The sequence below is a fragment of the Zonotrichia albicollis genome, chromosome 4 (assembly GCF_047830755.1).
Source record: "Zonotrichia albicollis isolate bZonAlb1 chromosome 4, bZonAlb1.hap1, whole genome shotgun sequence".
NCBI lineage: Eukaryota > Metazoa > Chordata > Aves > Passeriformes > Passerellidae > Zonotrichia > Zonotrichia albicollis.
The window spans coordinates 55,296,600-55,320,454 of NC_133822.1; the positions used below are offsets into that span (position 1 = coordinate 55,296,600).

At 36.9% G+C, this 23,855-nt stretch overlaps 1 protein-coding gene across 2 annotated transcripts in view; it reads right to left on the reverse strand.

The window, feature by feature from the left end:
* Positions 1 to 23,855, reverse strand: part of PPHLN1 (periphilin 1) — a 63,841-nt gene that overhangs the window by 13,688 nt on the left and 26,298 nt on the right. For both annotated transcript variants that reach the window (XM_074539840.1, XM_074539839.1), the window contains exons 7-9: positions 20,784 to 20,863; positions 17,818 to 17,940; positions 15,200 to 15,340 (exon numbers count right to left, since the gene is read on the reverse strand). In XM_074539840.1, coding sequence (XP_074395941.1) covers positions 15,200 to 15,340; positions 17,818 to 17,940; positions 20,784 to 20,863 — 344 coding nt within the window. The remainder of the gene's footprint in view (positions 1 to 15,199; positions 15,341 to 17,817; positions 17,941 to 20,783; positions 20,864 to 23,855) is intronic.

The following is a 23,855-nucleotide window of genomic DNA, read 5'->3' on the forward strand; positions in this document are numbered from 1 at the left end:
ATGAGACAGTTACGCAATGCTGCAGCATTTCAGCACAAGAACTGTTACCTATCAAACTCATTCAAGGAATGTCTTGTGCCCTATTCAATCCAGTGTCACTGAACATTTTCCAGAAGTTGTCTGATGGGGTGGGTGAATTGACAGAGGACAGACTGGGAGCAAACTTGGCAAGATACACGAACACACTCGTGACTTTTTGAAGTGCTTGCTTGTCTTCGGATTCTGGCATACACTGAAAAGCTTTGATTCTTTTTGAGTCTGGCTTCAATCTGTTCTTATAAAAAAAAAGAAGAAACTGGGATCATCAAATACTGTTCTGTGCTGGGGTTTCTTTTTGAGAGCTTTAGCTTTTCCTCAGACAGCTTAGAGCAGCTTTCTGTAATGCCTGACACCTACAAATTTTGGTAGCAGCATGATGCAACAAATCCACCAAGTCAAAAAGTAACAGAGATACTTCCAATACTCGGGAGGTAAAACTCAGAATCACAGAATCATTAAGGATGACCTTTAAGATTGAGCCTAGCTGTAAACACAACACTGCCAAGTGCACCACTAAAGCTTTGTTCATAAGTGCCACATCTACACATTTTTCAAATATCACCATGGATAGTGATTCCACCACTCTGCTGGGCACCCCGTTCCAAATGTCTGACAACTGTTTTGGTGAATTCTTCCTAATATCAAACCAAAACTTCCTCTGGTGCATCCTGGATCCATTCCTCTTGTCCTGTCACTTGCTACCTGTGAGAAGAGACTGATCCCCAATTGGCTACAATCTCCTTGCAGGCAGTTGTAGAGTGATAAATCCCCCTGAGCCTCCTTTTCCCCAGGACAAACACCCCCAGCTCTCTCAGCTGCTCCTCATAAGAACTGACTTTCAGCCCCTTCACCAGCTGTGCTGCCCTTCTCTGGATATGCTCCATCTCCTCATTGTCCTTCTCATAGCGAGGGGCCCAGAACTGGACACAGGATTGGCCTCACCAGTGCCCAGTTCAGGAGGACAACACTGCCCTGCTCCTGCCAGACACACTAATGTTGACACAAGGATACAAGCAGTTGAGACTCAGTCTTCTTGGATTTACTTCATGAAATATCCTATTTACTCCAACTATAAACAGGGAGGCTGATTATGGTAACAGTATTTGTTTACTAGTAATAAAAGTAAAACATCATGTTTGATGTTTTACTTTGTGTACATTGATGTGTAAATTAGCACATCAATGAAAAAAATAGCTCAAGCAAACTAGCAGCTGCCCTCAAACTCTGTCAGCTTCCTGCAGGTTACAGATTTGTTGAGAATCACCAGCAGCATTATCAATTATGGCCACTTCAGAGATACAGCAAATTCTGCCTCTGGCCAATACTCTGATGTGTAGAGCTTCACTTTTGTAAATCACACAGACAACTGAAGGTAGGGGGGACTTGTTTAATTAAACACTTAAGTTTCAAGTTACAGCCACCATGTTATGATTTGAAGGGATCTCCTTCACAAACCTGTCAAAAACCTGCAAAGATACTTTTTGCCATTTTAACCTTACTTTTAGACAGACATAGGGTATAGTGTGAATAGTCTAAAATAACTCACTTTACAGTGACACCAAACAAAGTAATTTCAAGTCAAACAGCTAAAATTGTGGGAAAGAGTAAGGTAATAAGAAGGTAATACAAAAGAAGATCTAATCTAGATAATGAAATTGGAAACCACTGAACTACAAATGAAAATATTCACTGAATAAAATGTACTGTTACAACATAAACTTTTTATGCCTAATCTCCAAACAGAATATAGCTGCTGCTGATAAAGTCTACTGATGCCAGATTGATACAGTGTGTTTTGGATGAGAACAGCATGGAAAGAGAGCAGTGAAGTCCCTTTTGATAAGCAGAACTAAACAGTTTACAGCCTAAGATAAAGATAGGTTACTGAAGGTCAAACACTTTAATGCAATAGCCAAAAAAAACAGTACCATACCATTTACCTTTTAACCTTACATCACACAAAATTACCACGTGTTCTCAAAGATACAGAATACAGAGATTATTCATATCAACGTATCCTAAAAAATAAGGCATTGCTTCCTTCACATAGCCTTCCAGAACTTGCAAAACACAAACACCACCCCCAATAACACCAAAAACCCCCAACAAACAACTAAAGAAAACCCAACTAAACACAAACAAACAAATTAAAAAGCCAAGATCAAAAAACCCTGAACAGCTCATGCTGACAAAGACTGAACTATACTATCTGGCATCAGAATTAAATAAGGAAAAAAAATAATTATTTAGAACAGAGCAAACCAAATTAAATAAAAAACAACAATGAAAATGAATTATACTCATTTAAATTAGAAAGTCCAGTGGGCTTGTTGTTCCCTCAAATCACACAAAGGTATAAACATTGCAAGCTTTCTATTTTTAAATCAGCTGGTATGGAATTTTGCTATTTCAAGGATAAGTGTACACAAATAATTATTTAATTTATTAATGTATTTAAGAGTGCCATGGACTTTGTAAAATAATAACGGCAACTGTTCAAGGGGGAAAAAAAGTTGCCTTCTCTAGGGTAAGTCAACAGCTTACACTTCTGACCAAAAAAAACCACAACGAACACTTTGCATTTGTTGGCTGAGAAGCACCTAAACCTGATTTCAGAACTATTGCTTGGTTTTAACATAATCAATTTACTCTCTTTATATTATTTTAACCTAGTATTAATCTTTTTCACCCATTTACCTCTTTTCTTTGTTCACCTTAGTTCATCAATGCTCAGCAAACTGCACTGTGGACAAAGGCAAATCACTTTTGCTGCTCTGAAGACCCTGCAGTTGGCCAATAAATACCTAAGAAAAGAAGCACTGCTATCTCTGACTACCTTCACTCATCCCACAATTTTATCTGAGTCCTCTCTATCCCCTTAGCAAGTATTTAGTCAAGCTCTAATATAACCCTACTACCCTAAAAAATCAAGAAATCATTGAAAACTATTTGAAGTCAATTGAATTATGTGAACATCTTTGTATCACCTCATGACAGCAATGCATTTACATTTCCTGCATTTCTACCAAACAGGAAAACATAAACAAAAGGTATGTTCTATAACTGCATGGAAACATTATCCAAAGAAAGGAAACACTGCCCACTGTATCTATTATGTACATATGCACACATGTTCTTTCAGAGCTTTAATGTAATATGGAATAGAGCAGCTTTAAGGAATACAGTAAAAACCACTTGCTTACTAATTACACATACCTGCTAATTGATACATAGTGAAATTAATTGCAAACACACCAATGGAAGTTTCTATCCTTACATGCATAAAACCTCACCTGACACCAGACACTGACTACTCATACTCAGCTAACATGCTAAATGTCCTTGCCTCTTTTAAAATCTTAGTTGATCCACAAGAGACAAAACCAAGCTCAGCACTCTATCCCCAACAGACCTCTGCATATCTCAATATAACTCCTCAGCAATATGCACATATGTTTTGTTAGGAATACTTAGAACAACCTTTACAGTAGATGAGAGACTTCTCTTTGGGATCACTGCTCTGGCTGCTTACTGTGACACGAGTAACACCTACACACATTAAAAAGCTTCAGAACCAGCTCAATATAATGATATGTGCTTTTCTGGGTAGCTGCTTAAAGTAAAAAGGAACACTCCTGAAGTACAGGGTTTTTTAGTAACTTATCTGGGTCATGAGACACCAGATAATTACTTGCTTATCTCTGTTTCTGATTTTAGCAAAAACATAATTGCAAGAAATCGCCTTCCATATCAACATAAGAAAAAGGAAAACTGTACAGTGAGCTGCAGTGATGCCTAAGAGTAAATTTGACAAAAACTATAAAAATATTTTAAAAAATTTGTCAGAGCATTTTTGAGTTATGGCTAGACCTACAGTTGGGTAAGCAGATTAATAATTTAATAAAGAACTAATTTTTACATTAAGTTACATTACATTTACGTCCTAGCTGATGACAAATACAGTAAACTGAACCAAACAGAACAACAGCAGTGAATGGCATGTTTACCAAATTTTTTAGTAAGCAATTCCAGGTACTTGATGCAGGAACGCTGCATTTCCTGCCTTACAATTGCAGCTTCCTGCAGACGCCTGGAGGGCATGCAGAGAGGAAGACACCAAGCTGGGAGCACCTGACTGCTCCCCACTTGTCTCTGGCACCAGAAATAGCAGCGGCTTCTCTTGCATGATGTAGCGTCTCCACCCTCCAGCCAGGGAGAAACTCCACTGCATTTGCCCATGGGCTTTAGCGCTCCTGTGGAATTAATTCCCATCTCCACCCATGTTCCCCATCTCATTCCTACCCCCACCCTCTTGGCTGCAGTTCCTGATCTTGGCAAAAATATCTCTTTTTTTCAACTGCGAGTCCAGTCCCACCCTTGTTCATTGCTTCCCACACTCAGTTACTAACCCTACCTCTCCTGTCACCATAAATCCTTTCATCTCTTCCAGATATCCTCCACCCTCCAATTCTGAGGTCACCTCATTCCTCAGCTAGAAATAGTCCCAAGAACTTAGGGCCAGCTTGCTTCACGATAAATCAAAGTCTGGCTCCAAGAGCCAGGTGAAAGGGGCTGTTCAGACGATGTTTAATGATGCACTAGTGCTTCCAAGTGAGTTAATTCTCAAAAATATGTAGAACCAATCCTGTCAATGTTAGAAGATGGTGATGCGTCTTAAAGGAAGATGACAGTTCTGGTCATGGCAGCTTTAAAAACGGAACAAAAACATCTTCAAGTTTTATCTTCCCTATGATAAGAATAAACAGTTACTGTGCAAATACCATCAAAGACTACAGCTTTCTATAGATCTCTGCCTGATGATTAAATTACTGTGTCTAAAGCAGTACTTTCAGGATACTGAATGTTCAGAGACAGCTGTGGCTGAGCACACAGCACAGGGTGGCTACTCTCTCGTAGCAGCAGGCACGTTTAAGGAAGCACACTGTGCTTAAGAGAACTAGTTAACTAAGTGTCCACAAATTCTTTCTTTTTCTTGATCTGATTCATGGTCAAGCCCCACAAAGACTACTGTGATAGCAGTATAAAATATACAGGGAACAGTACAAAACAGAGATTAAATTCCTCAAACTATGGTTGCCCCCAAACTTTTTGTAACATGCAGCTGAAGTCTGCAGTGCTACAGGTTGGTTTTGACTGCAGCACTTGGTTAAGGGGCTTCTTGATGTATAATGGGATGCAATCATAATATATCCTCCACTGGAACTCATACAGTTTCTGTTACAGCCTATTTTCATAATGCTTGTAACAGCTAATCATCTTGGTTTATGCCTAAATTGAATTTAGTTGAAATCAGACAATAGAGTCGAAAGATACACAGCACAGATACTGAGATTGCATAAGATAGTTTCTCCAGGAAGCCAAGTGAAGAAGAAACATAATAAAATGGGCAAATTTCCAGCTGTAGATGATCACTGAAAAGCTGGTGTCAGCATATCCTAATCTATTTATGATTTTATGTTTAAAAATGCTTAAGTAGTTTTTTTAAAATTAAATTTAGGTAGCATGTGACCAAAAAAGTTAATACATAACTTTTATTTACTATACAAAGGTGGTAAACTGCTTGTGAGGTGTGTAGCTGTGGTCAAGTAAGCACACAGTGCACAGGTAAGTAGAACATTTTATGCTGTAATGGGATCAAGTATTTAAGCTATCTGGAGTAAAGAGAAGGGGAAAGATTGCTAACAAACAAATTAAACCTTGAAGAAACATATCAAACCCATGTATTACAGGTTATTAGTGTCATTCAGAGTGGTACTTGAAGTACAATAGTGCAGAAAATTAATGTACGAATGCTACTTGTCAAGAAGCATGAGACAGTAAAGGACCAGGAACAACACATGACCCACTCAATTTTGTCAGTATTCACTTTCTGTGTTTTTTTCAAGTGAGCCTGACTCTGTTAGCCTTTCCAAGTCAAAGTAGAAAGGTAAAACAGGCATACCATAAACCTGTCCTGTGGGGAATCCTGGCCCTTGCTTTTGGCCATATTTTGTGAAGCATGACATTGTGATACCCATACAAGTCTATGTCCAGACAACCACTGAAGACTCAAGGCACCACACCAATGCAAATAAGAGTCAAACAAAACAGGAAAGTGATCTTTTGTGGGTCAGCAATAAATGGTGATGTACATTAGTCATTTATACCCCAAGATAAAAATCTAATGTTTTCATAATCATAACTTAAAGAAGCAGCACATGCATAAGCAACTTAAGCAACTACAGATTTTTTCCCCACATAATTTAGGAAATTTAATTATAGAAAAGTTCCCAATTCTGATGCCTTTTAAAACTATAATATTATCCTGTATTTTAAAGGTCAGAGAAAATGAATAGGCATAATTCACCCATCTTTAAAACATATTGAGTTTAACCTACTCAGTGGAACAACTGCCAAAAGAGACAGGACATCAGGCTAGGTGAGACACTGAGGTACAGCACATAAATTTAAGAACCAGGTGACAAACACAACTTGTCAGTAAAGTGTCTTTGGTCACAGATGATCCTATATTTATACATGAGTCGGTGTTGTATATAAATCAAATTACAAATGGGCTAAAGGATTAAACTACAAGCACCAGGAAAGCTATCATCTACAAATCAAGCTTCTCTTGTATAAAGAACAGTCTGTAAAAGACACACAAAACCCCACAAAACTGTAGATTGACACTTCAGCAGATTTTCCCTACCTACAGGTTTTGTGTGTGACACTCTTCTGTTGCTGTCTACTTCAACCTCCTGAGGCCTGAAAGTATTTGTCAGTGCAGGAGAAACGGAAACCAGCTTCCATGTCAAACATCAAGTCCTTCCTGACACCCAACCCTCCTGCCACTACCATTCATTTGCCACTTTCCATGGGTTTTTACATGTTTGTTCAGTTACCACTATCCCATCATCAGATATGGTTTTATGAAACTTTTCTTCACGACACCGTGCTCTGTGTGCCCTATATCTATCTTGTTTTAAGCACCACTTGGACTCCTGTATCCTAAGTCTTTCAGAAGATCAGTGCTCAGACTGTATCAGGAATACTGATAGAGCTAATACACAATCAGTGCTTGGGGGCAGAGATGCTAGACAGTAATTCTTTGAGCTTGGGCTATTTCTGGGGGAGTTTAAATTTCTGGATCTAATTACTAGGTATACAGGACCGATTCTCTTCAATCCAGGAAGCAGCAGGTTTCCCTAGTTACAATGCTGAAAAGACAGTAGGTTGTAGAATAAAAAATTAATTCTCAGTGCATTAAGCCTACTCTGAGATAAAATTATCTTTAATCCTTAAAACAGTTCAAAAATAAAAAAACACCACTGTTAACCTACTTCTTAAATGCACAAATGCCCGTCTGTTAAAGCAAGAATAAGCTGGGAACCAATCTAGAGAGAAGGATCTATCCTCTGAATTAAATCCAAGGTATTAAAACCAACAACAAAAGCCCACCATCAAACAAAACCCCAAAACCCCCAAGAAACAAACCCAAACAAACAAACAAAAAGATCCAACCCACAAAAACAATAACCCTCACTCCCACAGGAACTATTGCCTTTATCAAGGCTCAGACGATTCATTTCTGGTTTTTATCCTTCATCATTCCCAGGAGATTTGCCAGTGTCAATTCTGCTTATCCTTCCAAGCATCTCAACTTTTGACAGTTCTTTCAGTAGGCAATTTCTCAAAATTAATTCCTAATTGTATATCAAGGCCCACACATTTTTAGTGAGTTTCTTCTCTTTCTAACACCTTTTCCAATCCTGTTGACACTCATCATCTCTTGAAACTAATCTTTCTTCTTTCCAGCCCACTCACTATTACGGTTTCCAAGTCTTTCATCCTGTTTTTGCTCTTCGGGTTTCTCACAACAGAACCAGAAATTTCAACTCAATCACTACCAACTTTTGATTGAAAAAATGCTATTTAATGAATAACTCCTCAGATTTTCACTTTATCTGACCAAGAAGTTGATCTTGTCTTTCAGATTTGAACAACTTTTTCCCACATTTCTTTTGGTTTCAACAAAGTCCAGCAATTTAATCAAGTACCTAATTACTGGCCCTCTCCCATTTAAGTCTTCCAGAGATCCGCCACCAAATTGTAACACCTGTAAACAATGCCCTTAAAGAATGTCTGTAAGCAAACAATCCTCTGAGATCTTGCAGTCTGCAGGCTGCTTGATCAGGTAAGGAAGTGCCTCTACACCAAAAACTCTGCATTTGTCAATGGGTTGAATAGCCAGCACTTGGCAACTTCAAAATGATGTGATCAGCACAGGCCTAAAACTGCTTACATGAAAAAACATAAGGCAAACAAGATCTTCAATAAATGGTGGTGAAAGCTAAAGGTGAGTTACATTTAATTCAATCCCCTCTAAGAAATACTGCACTGTTATTGGATAAATGCATACATTTCTGGTATTAAATTCTCTTAAAAGTATTTCCCTATGAGCGCTGCCTATTAAATAGCACTCACTTTTTATCAGCTTTGCAATGAAAAAAGCTGCTGGCAAAAATCTGCAATGTGGTAATATAATTCCTTATTAAACTATACCTTCAGGTGCTGAGCAAAATGAGCTGCACTGCTTTTGCATATGCAGCAGTTTGTAATTATGAACACGGCAGTGCACACCAAATAACCCATTAATGTCCACAGAAAGGGAACAGAACACAGCTGAACAAATGGAAAGTGCAAGATTACAGCTTCTAAAGCATGGTGGCCCAAACACAAGAAAAGAAAAGTAGCTAAAGCTTTTATGTCCTTTTACAAGTATCCTCCTTTAAATAAATGTATTCATAAGGAGAATAAAAGATACAATGAAGAAACTGACCAAAACCTTTTATATTCTCCTTCTTGTAGTTTAAAAAACATGAAAACACAAATTAGTAACAAATAGGTCATATTTGCAAAATTGAAAGACCCAGCACAAAAAAACCCCAATGATAAAACAGAAAACAAACAAAAAAAAACCCTCAGGCAAGCATGAAATATAGAGATCAAATAAGCATTACAATGTGACTGACTTCATTATGTAATGGTAAAAAGGAAGTCTAGAATAAACACTGAAAGATAGAAAAATTAGCAGGTCAGAATTAATTTGAAATAAAAGGTGTCTAAGAATATGTAGAAAGAAATAAATCACTTTTATATATAAGGAGAGGGATACTGATACAAGAAAACTAATAAACCACAGAGGCAGATGATATAATTAAGTAAAAGAGTTATCATCATTTCTTCTGAGATGCTTAAGGCAAAATAACAAAACCTGACACACATGTTTTTCTGATTAGGAAAAAATAAATTAACACACTTAATTACAAGTTACATTAAAGTAAAATAAACATAAGCTCAGAGGAGGCATGCTATGTAGTACTGCACTACCAACCAAATTAGACTGATGATGATGAGTCCATCGCTAAGGCCTTGTCACTGTGTGTTAAGTACAGAGGTTTGAAGGACAACAGCAGAGCTGGGAAGGAGTGATCATCTACAGCTCCCCCATCTTTACCCTCCTCTGGCCTGCTCCAGTCAGAAACAAAGCATGTCTGACCTCATCCACAACCAGAAATAATCCTTTAATGTGTTTTCAGCTACTGTTCCAGTTCCTTCAGCTTCACTTAACTCAAATACTTCTTAGCTTATATTTTAATTAGGGGATTTTTTCTAATCTAGATAATTTTGCCTGAAATGAGCAACAGCACAAGCAGATCAACAAGCTAATCAAAGGAAACAGTAACCAGTTTGCCTGGCTCAGCTGAAGTGAGCTTCACAAAAGAAAAGATACCTCCAAGGCCAGCTCTGACATCCTCCTTCATCCCTTCCTGGATTCCCATTACTCCAATTTATTAATTTACTTATTTTACTAAAACTGCTAGAACTTAAGACACTTAATTTATCACAGCCAAGCTTTACAAAACTTTTCCATTGCATTTACCATGAGCCTATCCCTAGCCAAGATGCAGAAGCTACTTCATATTTACAACCTCTTTCATATTCATACTGTTAAAGAACAGTAAAATAGTTTTGCCTGAAGCAAAACAAAACTAGCAAAGGACACAGGAGGGGTTGGGGGCAGTGAGGAAGGCATACAGTAAACTCCCATACACTACACAAACTGTAGTTATTTTGTTATGACAGAAATGCCTGTATAATTTTAGTCATGTTTTGCTGATATTAAAACCAAAAATTTTAACAAAGTCCTTTCAGTGTAAAATATCACTTTGTGAGAGGTCAGTCTTCTCTCAGAGCAGCATCTCCAGAGAATAGAGGCCCATAGCAAGTACACACAAAGACAACTCAGCTATTGCTTTATAGATATTACCAGAACAAGAGCTATGACAAAGAAGGGGAACAACAGAACAGCTCTTCTCAAACTCCACACACACTCTGTAACTGCTAAAACCTGCTTTTCTTACTTAATTGTAACTCTAGATCAGAGATGTCAGTAATTTACCTTAAAAAGAAAAGGACTTAGACAGCAGATCTGGAAACAGAATTTGGACAGCTTGGACCTAGTTGACACCCCCGTTTGTCTTTCTTTCTATGCACCATAGCTAGAAGTTTCAAACACAAGCTTTAGAAAGATCTCTGATTTTCAGCATCTTCCAGCAACGAGGCAGTCCCATTAGGGCAACAGCTCATTAATACTACTGAGGACTCTTAACAAGCAATATTAATTTAGAATGTCAGCTAAAGAAGCAATTAAACTAAATGTTTAAACATTAAAAAATATTGTTCTGCTAAACACTTAAAAACCTTGATGAACTGAAAGCATAAAGTCAACCAGTGATCCCATTAAGAATAGAAAAGCATTCATGAATGTATTAATTCCTGTACTTAATTAATTCCTTAGATGCCAGGAATCTGTGGTACTAACCAAACTGAGAAACTCAGACGTTTGATTTTTTTGACAGAATCAAGGAGGGTACTTGGTAAAATTGTCATTTGGTAAAATTTGTCTTCAGAAAAGAATAGATTTTCAAAGGTAATACATGTAATACATGTCACTCGACTTGAATATGCAACATGTAAGAAAAGTGGACACATAATAACGGACTAATTAACACAGCATTACAGACTTGATGTCTAGACAAGATAAGACATTTCAAGAATTGCTGTTACCTATGCTCATGAAGGAAGAACAAAGAGATAGCCTTTTGTGCAACACTGATGCTGAATAGCTCCAATTATGAATTTAACACCAGGGACACATTTGTCATCACTTCCGAAAAAAACCACCACACTTCAGCACATTACATGCTAAAAGCACAAGCTGATCCTTAACTATATAAAACCAGAAACTAAACAACTCCAAAATATTACCTTAATGCGTAATGCATGCCATTAAATGCAAAGATATTTTAGAAGTGCATGAAATGGTTACATTAGCAAACTATAGACGTTCACTGATCCTGACATGCAGATGCAAAATTCACTACAATGCTGTTTGCAAGTAACCAGACCAATCTTTTAAACATCTGTTTCATGGGGTTCTAGCTCACCACGCTCAGGCAAATGCTCAGACAACATTTAACACCTAATTTCAAAATTGTAAAAGCGAAGAAAAGAGGGAAAGCATGTTCAAAGAGCTAAGGAAACACCTAACTTCAAAAAAAAAACCCAACCAAACAATCAAAAAAAAAAACCCAACCCAGAAGGCTCATTATCTCAGTATTCTATTTAAAAATAAATTAAAAAAAAAAAACCAACCAAAATTCTCCAAAGCTTTTAATTAAGGACAAAACATTAAAAAACACATCATGGGCTATATTAAAATATGAGATATACATTAATGCTGCGCAATTTCCGCTGCATGCAGAAGAAAAAATTCAGTCCCTTCAATCCAGTCTGCACCTGGATTGAAGGGAACCATTTCCCAAGTACCTGCCATGCAGAAGTGCCAGAAAAAATCCTATTCTCCCAGTCCTGAAGTGTCAGGTTCTGGGAAATCAACCCTACCCTGAGAGCAGCAGAGCCCACTCCCAGCAGAGCAGGTCCCAAAAGCAGGGGACCACACCAAGGAGCTGGGATTCTGCAGTTCAAGAACGCAGACAGAAAGCTGTCAGGAGAAGTAGTGAGCAGAAACTGTGTCCTCGGTGGGAGGAAACCATGTTCTGGAATGTGATGGCAGCTGAGCTCAAGACAAAGAGCTCAAGACACTGGAAGAGGCTGCCCAGGGAAACAGTGGAGCCTCCTTCATTGCAAATCTGCAGGGCTCACTTGGACAGAGCCCTGAATGCCCTGATGTAAGGCCCTGTTTTGAGGAGATGGGCTGGGGTAAGTCCTATGCAACCTAGGAGTTTCCATATGAATGTCATTAGGCATGCTGTTTCAAAGATGAGACAAAAAATGCCCAGGATCTGCAGTCCCAACTCCAAAATGCTTTCAAGCATCTGTGCATCTGAAATCATATCCCTCCTTTCCAAGTAATATTGGCACACTTCAAATGAAATATATTCTTCCAAGTTTTCCTAGTTTGGGAGTGACACAGATCATTCTTGGCTGTTTAAACAGTGTCTGGATTTTTCCAAGCCTTTATCCATGAGCAGAACTTCTGGTTTCCTCTCTTTGTGTCAGCTTCAGTTAATATTTGCAAAGCAATTGCAGACTCCTAGAAGATAGTCACTATATAGCAAACAGCAACCAGCCCTTGGTTTGACACATTTTGCCCTGTCATCATCAGTGCACAAAGAACTTCATTTTTCATCAAATGACATGATTTTACATGACTGTTTGCAGTAAGTCCCCCATCAAATAAATAATATACAACTATTTTCTTGATGAGCCAGGGTGATCACTTACAATCACACTTCATTTAAAATTCTGAAACTGGCAATTGTGTTATTGTAGCTGAGAGAAAAGGCAGCGGCAACTTTACAAAAGAGTGATATGAGCGATACACAAGATATTGCCATGGACTCATTTAAAACAGAACACCTGTATGAATATTTCATTCAATTGCTCAAGGGGTATTTTTGATTGCTTTTCTAAGAGAAAAAACAGACTATATCACAAGCTGCCACCTCCCTCCTGCCCAGGGCATCAGACTGCCTGTTTCCCTGCTGCACAGCAGTGGATTTGCCCATTGCGACACCGTGCATGTTCTGTCAGCACAGTTTTACTGCCTCTGGGTTTTCCCAGAGGAAACAGAACCATCCTATGAAGTACATATTTGAAAAATTTTGTTCCTTTTCCAGGTTAGAGCTTTGGAGGCAAATGGATATGGAGAGGGCAAAGCATAGAAGGTTTTATCAGGAGTCTGGAACAGCCAAGAAATACTTGGCAATCCGGTTGAGGATAAATATGAACCAAAAAGCAAACATCATTAGATCTGGTGCTCTGAAAGAAAAATTTAGGAGACAGAAGTGGAAGTAGTTCAATGGGTCAGACCTCACTTCCTCAGACATTAGCTGGACCCTCACCAATTCTTTAACATATACCCAGTGGCACATGCCCTGTCTGACTTCATTTCTTACTTATTTTAAATATCTTACTAGCTGTCCAGTGCATACTGAAAAACAACATCTTGAAAATCTTGCTTTGCAGAAGGATTACCATTCTTGCAGCTTCACCATTCTTGCAGCATAAGTCTTTGCAATCAGCATTTTATTTTAGTAATATTCCCACAAAATTGCATTCCAGAAATACTACATTAAACACTTGAATGAAATTTAACTGAAAAAAGTCCATTGAACCAAATATTTTTTCTGCTATTACGCGAGTCTTCAAGACAAACAATCAGAAATAAATTAAGAAAAAGCCTTCTTATAAATGTACAAGCTTACAGTTCACTTTACAGATTTAAATGTTAAGCTAAATTTACATTTAGATCCTGAGAACTCAAAGTAAACAGAATACTGGAATATACAAATTTCTACAGACTGATTCCACACATAGTATACAAATTTCTACAGAATCACAGTATTTTATTATGATGACTCATTACGATATTCGTGATTATGAAAATCATCAGCTCTATCCCAACAATTTTATAAAAATCCAGAAAATTTAACTGCAGATCCAAAGTTAATTTTAAGTATTTATGTGAAAAACATGTGGATCATTTTCCAGTCTTAATTTTTAATGATTAAGTAAATATCTTGTCTAATTCTTAACAAATTCACAGTCCTTGTTTATAAGAAAATAAGCATCTTGTTCAATTCAGTAAAATATTTCTAGCATCATTCTAGAATCTTATTTAAATTCTGCAGAAGCTGACAGCTTCAATATTCAAATCAACAGGAGAAACTGGTTGTGCAAAGTCCAAACCTAAGTTATTCCTCATGCTTTTCTGAACTAAGTTTCTAAAAGTTTCACTTTATAGAACATAATCTAGATTTCCCTAGAATTAAGTGCAAACTCTACCACACACAGTAGCATTAGATCATATGGAAAACAATGTTTGGGTTTTATGACCAAATTTTCATCCGTTTTCACTATAACCTTGTCCTTAGGGCCTAGGGAAATTTAACCACACATTCACCAGCATGAGGCTAATTAATCACAACAGCCATTTTTAAAAAATGTTTTCCTAGCCTGTGGTTTTTTTTCAGTTTGTCATTTTTTAAAAGTCCTAAGTTTATGCATCTGGTCCTGCTCTTTTAGGCCCTTTGTGACCCTGTGATCAGACACACAGGGACAAACCAGCTGCATCATGACTCCCAAAGCTAGAGCACATTCTGGTAAAATTCCATCCCAGCCAGACCCCACACACATGGAAAGCTGTGCCCACCATGAACATGATTAGGCAAAGCCAATACTAAGAGAAGGAAAAAAAAAAAACAAACCCCAAAAACAACAGAGTAGATAGCTGCTTTTCAAGTGTGAATAAAATGGAACAGTGTTGCAGCCCAGGAAATGGCCTCACAGGCAACTGAACAAAGGCCATGAGAATTAAGGGACAGTCATTGTCTTAGCTCAGCTTGCAAAACAGCAGTTGTTGCATGTAAGTTGCAGAAAACTACCATTAATTTCCATGTGCAGATAAATGCCATGGTTCTTCAGAATTAAACTGTTGGTGATGATACCACACTGTCTTGAAAAATCAAATTATATTCATATTAGACTCCAAGGAGGAGGAAAAAATAAATCAAGGTAATTTTAGCAGAGCAAATCATTAGTGTATTAGTGACAAAATGCCAAGGAGACTCACCTGTTCTATCTCCTTTGTCTTAGTTGCAATTGCTTTTGAACGACCTAGAAGCTGGCTGTCCTCGTATAATTCTGGGCTGTCTGTTAGATTTGCCTCTGTTTCCTCTGTTTGCTCAATGTATAATGGAGCTGAAGATCCAGCCTTAAGAAAAAAACAATAAATTCAGTTTTTAGAGAAAAATAAAAATCACAGTATGATGAAAAAACCCCAAAAGCCCAAACACAGTCATCAGATATATGAGTTTGGCTCATCAAGACTATTAGTGAAGTGTTATTGCTACAGTCTTAGCAGACACAGAAATACAGATTTTAAACACGTAGAAAACATGACATGATAAAACCCCTTGTGACACAGCCTTAACTGTGTAGAGGCAATGATGTCAGATATCCTCTACCTGCCCATCCACTGAGAAGAAATTTGTGTATGTGGTATTTATAACACCAGAAAGCAAGAAAAATCCACAAGGAAAATGTGACCTGTCTTCTGGGAAAGGATAAAAGTAGCAAAAGCATAGGTATCAAGAAAATTAAAATTTTGGAGAACTCTTGAAGCATTCAGGGCCACAGGTTATTATTATTGCAATAACTATAGTATAGCAAAAGAAAATATGTGATTTGAAGATTTCTCTCTCTAAAACAGAAATTAAGACAGTATTCCTACTCCAAAGAAAACATGCCACCTCCAAGGAGTTTATTTAGAAAATATAGCGATTCTGTTTTACAGAATTATTTAAATCTGGTATTATGGAACAAATTTCTATTTTTTTTTAAATATATTTGAAAATTGAAGATGATAACTAGTTTCTTTTATCCAAAAATAGAGGTAAAGAATCTTAAGACTTAGCTAACATGAAAGAGAAAAGCATTAGACAGAAAAAGGAAGTAAAAAGCTTAAGTAGTCCTGTAAACACATGCTCAAACCTTAGCAGCAACACAAACCATTAAGACTGAATACCAAATCTTGCTATCCCAGTAAAGAACTAAATGCCTGAGAGTGAATGAAGGCCACTAAAAAGCTCAGTGCAACACAAAGTTCAAGTATTAGGCTCTTGTAAGATAAACAGGAAAAAGTCCAGAATTCTTGCAATTCATTTGTGACCGCCTACTAATCAAGGTAAGAAATCCTTTCCTCTAACACTCAGAATGAGATGCCCAACCCCCTTCATTAGCATTTCTACAGCCCACTTTCTTAGTCAATAAATTATTTCAGACTGTACCACAACCAACTGCAATTGCTTCACTTTGATTCCATATGTTTAATCTTTTTGCCACTGCAGTTCTCTCTGAGGTGTGGAGGATGCTTTAAACAACTCTTCTCCATGTGGCCAACTCTGTTCTTTCCTCCCTTCCATTACCTTCCCCTCAGCAAGAACCACAGTGATATTTCTCTCCTGAACCTCTCAGAAATGTTCATGCATCTGTTCTCCTTCATATGGTACTCATCTTTGGATCAGCTGTTGCTTTTTCTTGATTCTAACACTTCCTCCCCTTTTTTTCTTTTTTTAATTGCTTTTTCCAGTTTATGTATCTAACTAGATCTTCCTGACCATTACTGAGGAGCTGCTTATGCATTCACCCATTACATCAATGGGCAGAACTTGAAAGTTCAGATAAATATGGATTGAGTTTATTTTTCTAATCTAGCCCTTATATTCTACAAGTGGAAATGAGATACTTCCCAAGACACATCCATTTTCTCTAAAATGATTTACAAACAAATAAAAAAAAATCAAACCCATTAACTGGAAAGGTTAAGACATGACTTTGTGAAACAGATACTGTTTTTCTTAAGAATGCCTCTAAAGTTGAAACAAAGTGAAAGTTAAAGAAAAAAATTATCACATAAGTTTAACAGAGTATTTACAATATTATTAACATAATATTTGCGTTGTTTTAAATGAAAAATACATTTTTCACTAACATATCAGAACCCAAAAAAGACATCCCATCCAAGAGCAGCATAACAAATGGCTGAGAAGGGTTATAATCCCACTTCAATATAGCCAGGAGTGGAGGACAAGAAGGGGTGAAAACAAAACGAAATAAACTGGTAAATAATTACCATTGATTAATAACAAAATAAGGATTCTGGGGAAAATAAAAAATATACCCACAGCAGTAACAAGGTAAGGTTTATTTTAAATATAATGGGAGACAGCTTCCTGAAAAAGAATACGTGACGTGGTAAGCCGGCACAGCTTGAAATGGAACTCAACAAACCAGAGCTTCTCTTCTCAAGTCTTATGTCTTACATGTACACTCATGTTTTGACTCCAAGTCCTCTCCTAATTTTAAGGAGTTCAGTAGACATACAGACCTACACTACTACAAGAGCTCCTTGGAGAGCACTTAGGAGAGCTGAAACTGTATTGTGTCAGTTGTAGTTCAACATCATGGCAAATTATACTAACAAAATGTACTGTGGCTTTGTGTATTCTTTCAAAAGAAATAAATTGCAAGGTTTTATTTTCCCTCTCACTCCCTTTCAACAAATATTTAATAGCATAGGCAGAAAAATTCAGGATTGAGTTACAAAATGTGCCTTTATGAAGAGTACAGAAAAACAAGAGCCTATTGTTGTAACACTTGGAAATAAGTGGATTAATAATCCTATCTTACATCATACTCTGTTATTTCAGGTAAATTGCTTTCCTCGGCCTTCTCTGCTGCCTTTTCAGCTGCCCACTTGCTTGCAGCTTCTGCAAGTTCCTTTTCCGATAGTCTGTTGCTCTTCTCCAAGGCCTGTACAAAAACATTATAGTCAAGCTTTAACATGAAATACACTTACACATGGCAAAAATCTTCAAAAATAAAAAGTTATTCCAATCCCTAAAATATTTTAAAATAGGAAACAAGAAAGTTGAAATTATTTCATTTATACAGAAAAATTGCTTAAAGAAGTCAGATACAAGAGTGGAGTGAACTAGTAATTCAATGTGATTTTCAGGCATAAAAGGTTGCAAAAATTTTTAAATAAACTGTTAAATACTAGGTAGGGTATAAAACCTGAGTTAATTAAGGAGAAAAAATATTTTACACAAAGTTTAAGTGATCAGACCTGGTTCCATTAAAATCCACTATTTTCTATTTGTGGGAATGCTAATAATTTATAATAGAGTCAGTCACGGTTTTATGTTCTTTTAAATCTATCTTTTCAAATGGAAATTCTCACATTAATAACGTTTAAAAATTGATTTCTCTCCAAGAATACTATTTGGCTTTTACTATCAGAGCAGCAAACAGACAATGGCAAATATCAGTCTAGGAACAACGAGCTTTATAAATCTTGTTATCACTATGTGGCTATTTAGCTTAAATCAACTATATGTATAGAAGCACACAAAGAATCTGTATCACTCTAGCATTAAAAATTGCAACACTAAGATGGGTATCTGAAAAAGAGATACAAAAAGTTCTACTACCTGAAAAAAGCCATAACGATTTCTACCCCATGCCTGTTCCATCTTAGCAAACAGGTAGGCAAAAAAAAAAGCAAACAAAATCCCAAATGAAAGAAACTCCACCTCTTACCATTAGCTCATTCTAAGTTATATAAATGGCCAGTATCAAAACTCCTTCGTCTTCACATCTTTTGTTCTTACGTCAAACAAAATATTATCAAATATCTCTGTATTGTAGTATGGCATAAATACACAAATCACAGAACCCTTGCAGGATTCTGTGTCATAAAGACACCACTTTTATTTGAATCCAGAAGAGAAGTGCAACACAATGTTCCAATAGGAATCCCTGTTTTCTATAACTGCAAATTACTGAATTACAGCCAGTGAAGTCAGAGGTGACAAAGTTGAAGGTGCAGGGGTATGAAGAGGACACTTGGAAGAAAGGAGCAACATAATAATAGAAAATCTCACATAACCTGCTATATTTCCACAAGTCATAAAAGAAATTAACTAATATCTATTGGAATACAGAAAAAAATCTGTTTCATTTAGTTTCACTAAATTTAATTCTGTAGGTTGAATGTTATAAATATGTATTAAATCCTGAGTGAATTTCATGGAATAAAGTAATGGTACTTGCACAGTTACACTTCAGCTGAAGAGACAGAACAGGAACATATTTCTCAGTTGAGAATAGCAGCAGCTATTTAGGCTGCAAACTTTCAAGAAACAACCAGTCTAATACATCTCATTAAAAAACCCCTGAAGTGCTGCCCCAGCCACCCCCAAAAAACCAGAAGTCTCTCTTTTTTTTGTATTTTTTATCTCATCAAGAACATAGAAAAGCAAAAGGCTGTCACTTTACTCAGCAGCTGTTCCTGTCTCACACATCCACCTTCTGCTCTAGGTTGTATACAGCCTCCAAGGCTTACAATCCATACAGCTAACAAAGAAAAATACAAAATATTTCATACCATAGTCAAATAGGTGGCTACGATCAGGTAACATCAACAGGTATTGATTCACATGCATGAATAGGCAAAAAATAATTATAGATTAAAATAACCTTTTCAGATTTGCAAATAGATAGTACAGTGAAAAGAGGTATTGCTATACCTTTGTAAGAATTTCAGAGCTAAATTATAACTTAGAGCATTGAGAATTATCTCCTTTAATCACTAATATATAGCATATAACTAATTTCCCAAGCCTTGATAAATTGTAAGACTCTGCCTCTGGAGATGTTCATGTTTTGCCAAGACTACTTCTGTCACTACTTCTGAGTCAGTGAAGCACTTGGGTAACTTAACTGTTCAGTGCAATTCCAGCCAAAAGGCTGATTCCAAAAAGCTCCACTGACACAGGGCACTCACATTATAAGCAGATTTGGGGGCTGAAGAGAAAAGTCAATGAACAGCCATGGAAGTATTTCCATTTCTGCAGCTGATGCATACCCAATCAGTATTTATGCTGCCTGGGAAATTACTTCCATCAAACAAAGTTTCATTTTGCATAGCCTGTATCAAGTGGATATCCACTGCCAGCACATACTTGCAAACTGATGGCAAAAAACCAATACAGCATAGGTCAGACCTGATTGAAGAAGAAAGCAGGACACTTACAGAGCTCAAGCTCACACTGCATATTAACTCAAGAGCAAGAGATTTTGCAATGCCTACTTGTTCTCAAAGGTGTGTATTAAGTAAGGATTTGATACTAAGCTGCAGTATGCTGAGTCTAAAAACAAAATAAGTGAACTAATTATAAAGTATATTTTATGATCCAAATCAGTGTAACTTGTGCATAATCGCTTTTATCTTATTTTTCCCTATTTACATCACTTGCCTCACCCCTCAAGGACAATGGCAATCAGCTGGCACAGCAGCTCTAAAAGAGATGTGTAAGAGATAAGCAATTAGAATGACACAGCACAACCAAAGCCTGGGTTTTTTTCCCACTGAATATATGGCAGGTGTGTCTGTGTCAAATGAGTGGTAATACTATCATACTCACAACCCAGAATTCTAAGAACAAGTCCTATTCCTATGGTAAGGAATAGGAAATAACATCATAAGGAATATGCACTTAAACAGGTGTATGCAGTATCTCCTTCCAACTGAGGAAAAAATCCAACAATGAACAATCTAAAACCAGTGTGAAGTACTCAAAAAGAAAATTCACCTTTGATGAAGGTACTGTTGTGGACCCTGAAGGTGATGCATCTCTTGATGTTTTCAGTGACTGAACTGTCCTCTCTTTACCTACAAGAAAGAATTTAATGACTGAGAAATTATATATATATATATATTTATTTATTTTCCAAATATGGTTACTGGCTTAGAAAAATTGCAATGAAATTTTCTCACATCAGACATGAACTTTATCACCCTCAACAACTACCTGAGAGGGGGCTGTAGCAAGATGGGAATTGAACTCCTCTCCCAGGCAACTACTGACAAGAGGACATGGGCAAAAGCTGTGCCAGGGAAGGCTCAGGCTGGACACCAGGGAGAATCTTTCCACTGCAAGAGTGGCTAAGCTTGGAATAGCTGTTCAGGCAGGTGGTGGAGCCACAATCCCTGGAGGTGTTCAAGAAACAACAGAACATGGCATTTAGTGCCATGGTCTAGTTGATAGGGTGGTGTTAGGTCGAAGGTTGGACTCCATCTTTTCCAACCTTAATGATTTTATAGAATCTACATACTCCATCATCTGGTAAATACTAGTAACACTTTTTCTCTTCCCAAGGAGAGAAAAGATAGAGCTGTGTCATTTCACACATTAAAGAAAACCCACTGTCCTTTTTTCCATCATTAACTGAAAGGGTGTATCAGTATGGATTCCACAAGATGATGTGATTTCACTTTCTAATATGCCTGCAATAATAGAAACAGTTGAAATATTAGACACCAGTTAATCACTCAAGGTAGCTGGGTAGTGCATGAACTAGTTTAACAGGCCACAGTATGCTGAAAAGACCTGCCATGGGAAACAGGAAACAGTTCTGTATTGTATCAACCACAGACTAGATGCTCCTTGTGAGATCACTGTCTTTCTTATAGAAGTTAAAATTGGCAAAATATTAAATCAAATTCACAGTGCTAATCACAATCTGTGCAGAGTTTCACCACAGACCATTTACAGGCAGCCCACAGCAACAGAACTGGTAGCAGTGTAAACTACCAGTTTTCAAGCTGTGGTCCACAGATTACATCTAAGAGATCTGCAAAAGCATAAAAAAGCAAACATGCTGTCAGTAGGCCTAAATTAACCAGATTATTCACACTGACTTGGAAACAGCTCACAACAGCTCAGATCACAAATAAGCCAAGGTAATATAAGCTTACTTTGGCTTCCATTACATTTTTATAAATGCAATTAATAAAGAGATTAATTTAAAAAGCTATTGAAGAGTTATGAAAATTGGGATAGAAGATATTTTTGTAGAACTATAAATGTGATTGTTCATTATGGTTTTAAATATGGCTTTAATTTAATGAGTCAAAGCAACAAAGCACAGAATATCTCCTTAGTCACCACTAAGTTACACAAGTTTTGCTCCTGTGATACCTGCTTCTCAGGCCTATAGGTGAGCCACCTCCTGCTAAACTCACGGACTACTCTGATTCTGTCTCCCACGTGCCTCCTTTGTCAGACTTGATTCTTTAAAGATTATATCAGTTGAATGGATTTTATGTTTGCACCTGAACAGATGAAATTAACTGATACAAAAGGCAGAAAATTATTCAAAGTTAAGTGAAAAAACACCATTTAATTAGAAGACAATAATAGGCCATTTTTTCAGAATGTGTGTGGCTATTTTGAGCCCCAAAGCCCTATCTGTAAAACTTAAAATCCCATCCTCTCCATGCTCTCCCATCACAGATGAATGTCTGCCCTATCCATTAGCCCTTTCCCTCCCTTTACTAAGCTTCTTCATGTCCCCACGGTTTTCTTTGTTTAAATCCTGTATTTATCCTAATGTATGAAGGGCTGTGGAACATGGGATATTCCTTCTTCAGATGACATGATTTTAAATAGCAGTATAATATTTTAGAAAGATACCATATTGCAAATTCCACATGAAATAGAATATACTTTGCATGTTGTAAATCTATTTAAATGTACTAATGACATATATGAGATGTCACACTTGATGTTCCTTTTAAATATTCAATACATGAGCTTACCTAAGGCAAATCACATTCAAAAATTATTCTAAAAGTATTATTTAAACAATTTATACCGTGCAAATAGATATTTTAATTCAGTCATCTAGAGGGCCATTGCAGTAGTTCTCCTTTCCAGGGAAAGGAAAAAAGAAATAGCCCAGTGTAAAACTCAGCTGGTCTCTTAAAACTTATGAAAAGGTGATTGGGAAAGGTATTTAACCATGCAAACAGGAGAAAAATGTCGAAAACCACAGACCTGGATGTAAGCTCCTCTCTGGATCGACACCTTTTCTGGTTTGTGAATGTATCTGCTTCTATATCACTGCCTCCACTATTGTCCGAGCAATTCTAACCATACAGTATATACATATATGATCAAAGCTCAAAATTAAAAAAAAAAAGAAACATTCCAAAATTTTGAATGGTTTCCTCACAACACTGTTTTCCTCTCACTACTAATTATAAGCTGCACACCTACAAGACTTCTAGAAAAGTAGTTAACTATCTTATTCTTTTTCTTCCTCCCCTACATTTAGAGGAATTTATGTTCACTAAGTATTGCTACAAAATGTTGAAAGCACTGTAATGGCCAAATAGAAAGACCATCTCTACTCTGTGAGGAATGAAATTATTCCTCAATATTTAAACAATGCTAACAAAACTACACAGATTTTTTTGACAAGAAGTGCTACATAATGGTTCGGTGTCACTCTGGAAACACAATGTGACTTCCCAGTGAGTGAAAAAGAAATCTAATTAATTTGTAAAAAGCTGCCAAAATGAACAGTAGGTTTGCACAGTTCACTCGAAGGCCTTTGCAGAATGGGAAATCAAATTGGATTAATTTACATAAGCTGTACAAACAGAGAGGCTAAGATTGTAGTATACTAAAAAAAGCCCCCCCCCCCAATAATTTAAATATGAAACCTCAATTATTTTCAAAACAGATGATTCGTCAGACTTCTGGGAAACATTAAGAGCCAAGCTTTCAAAAAGTCAGAATAGACTCAACTGAGATGCTTCACATTTCTTCAAGGAGAGCCAGATCTGAAAGGTTTTGACATTGAAATGCAATAGCTAA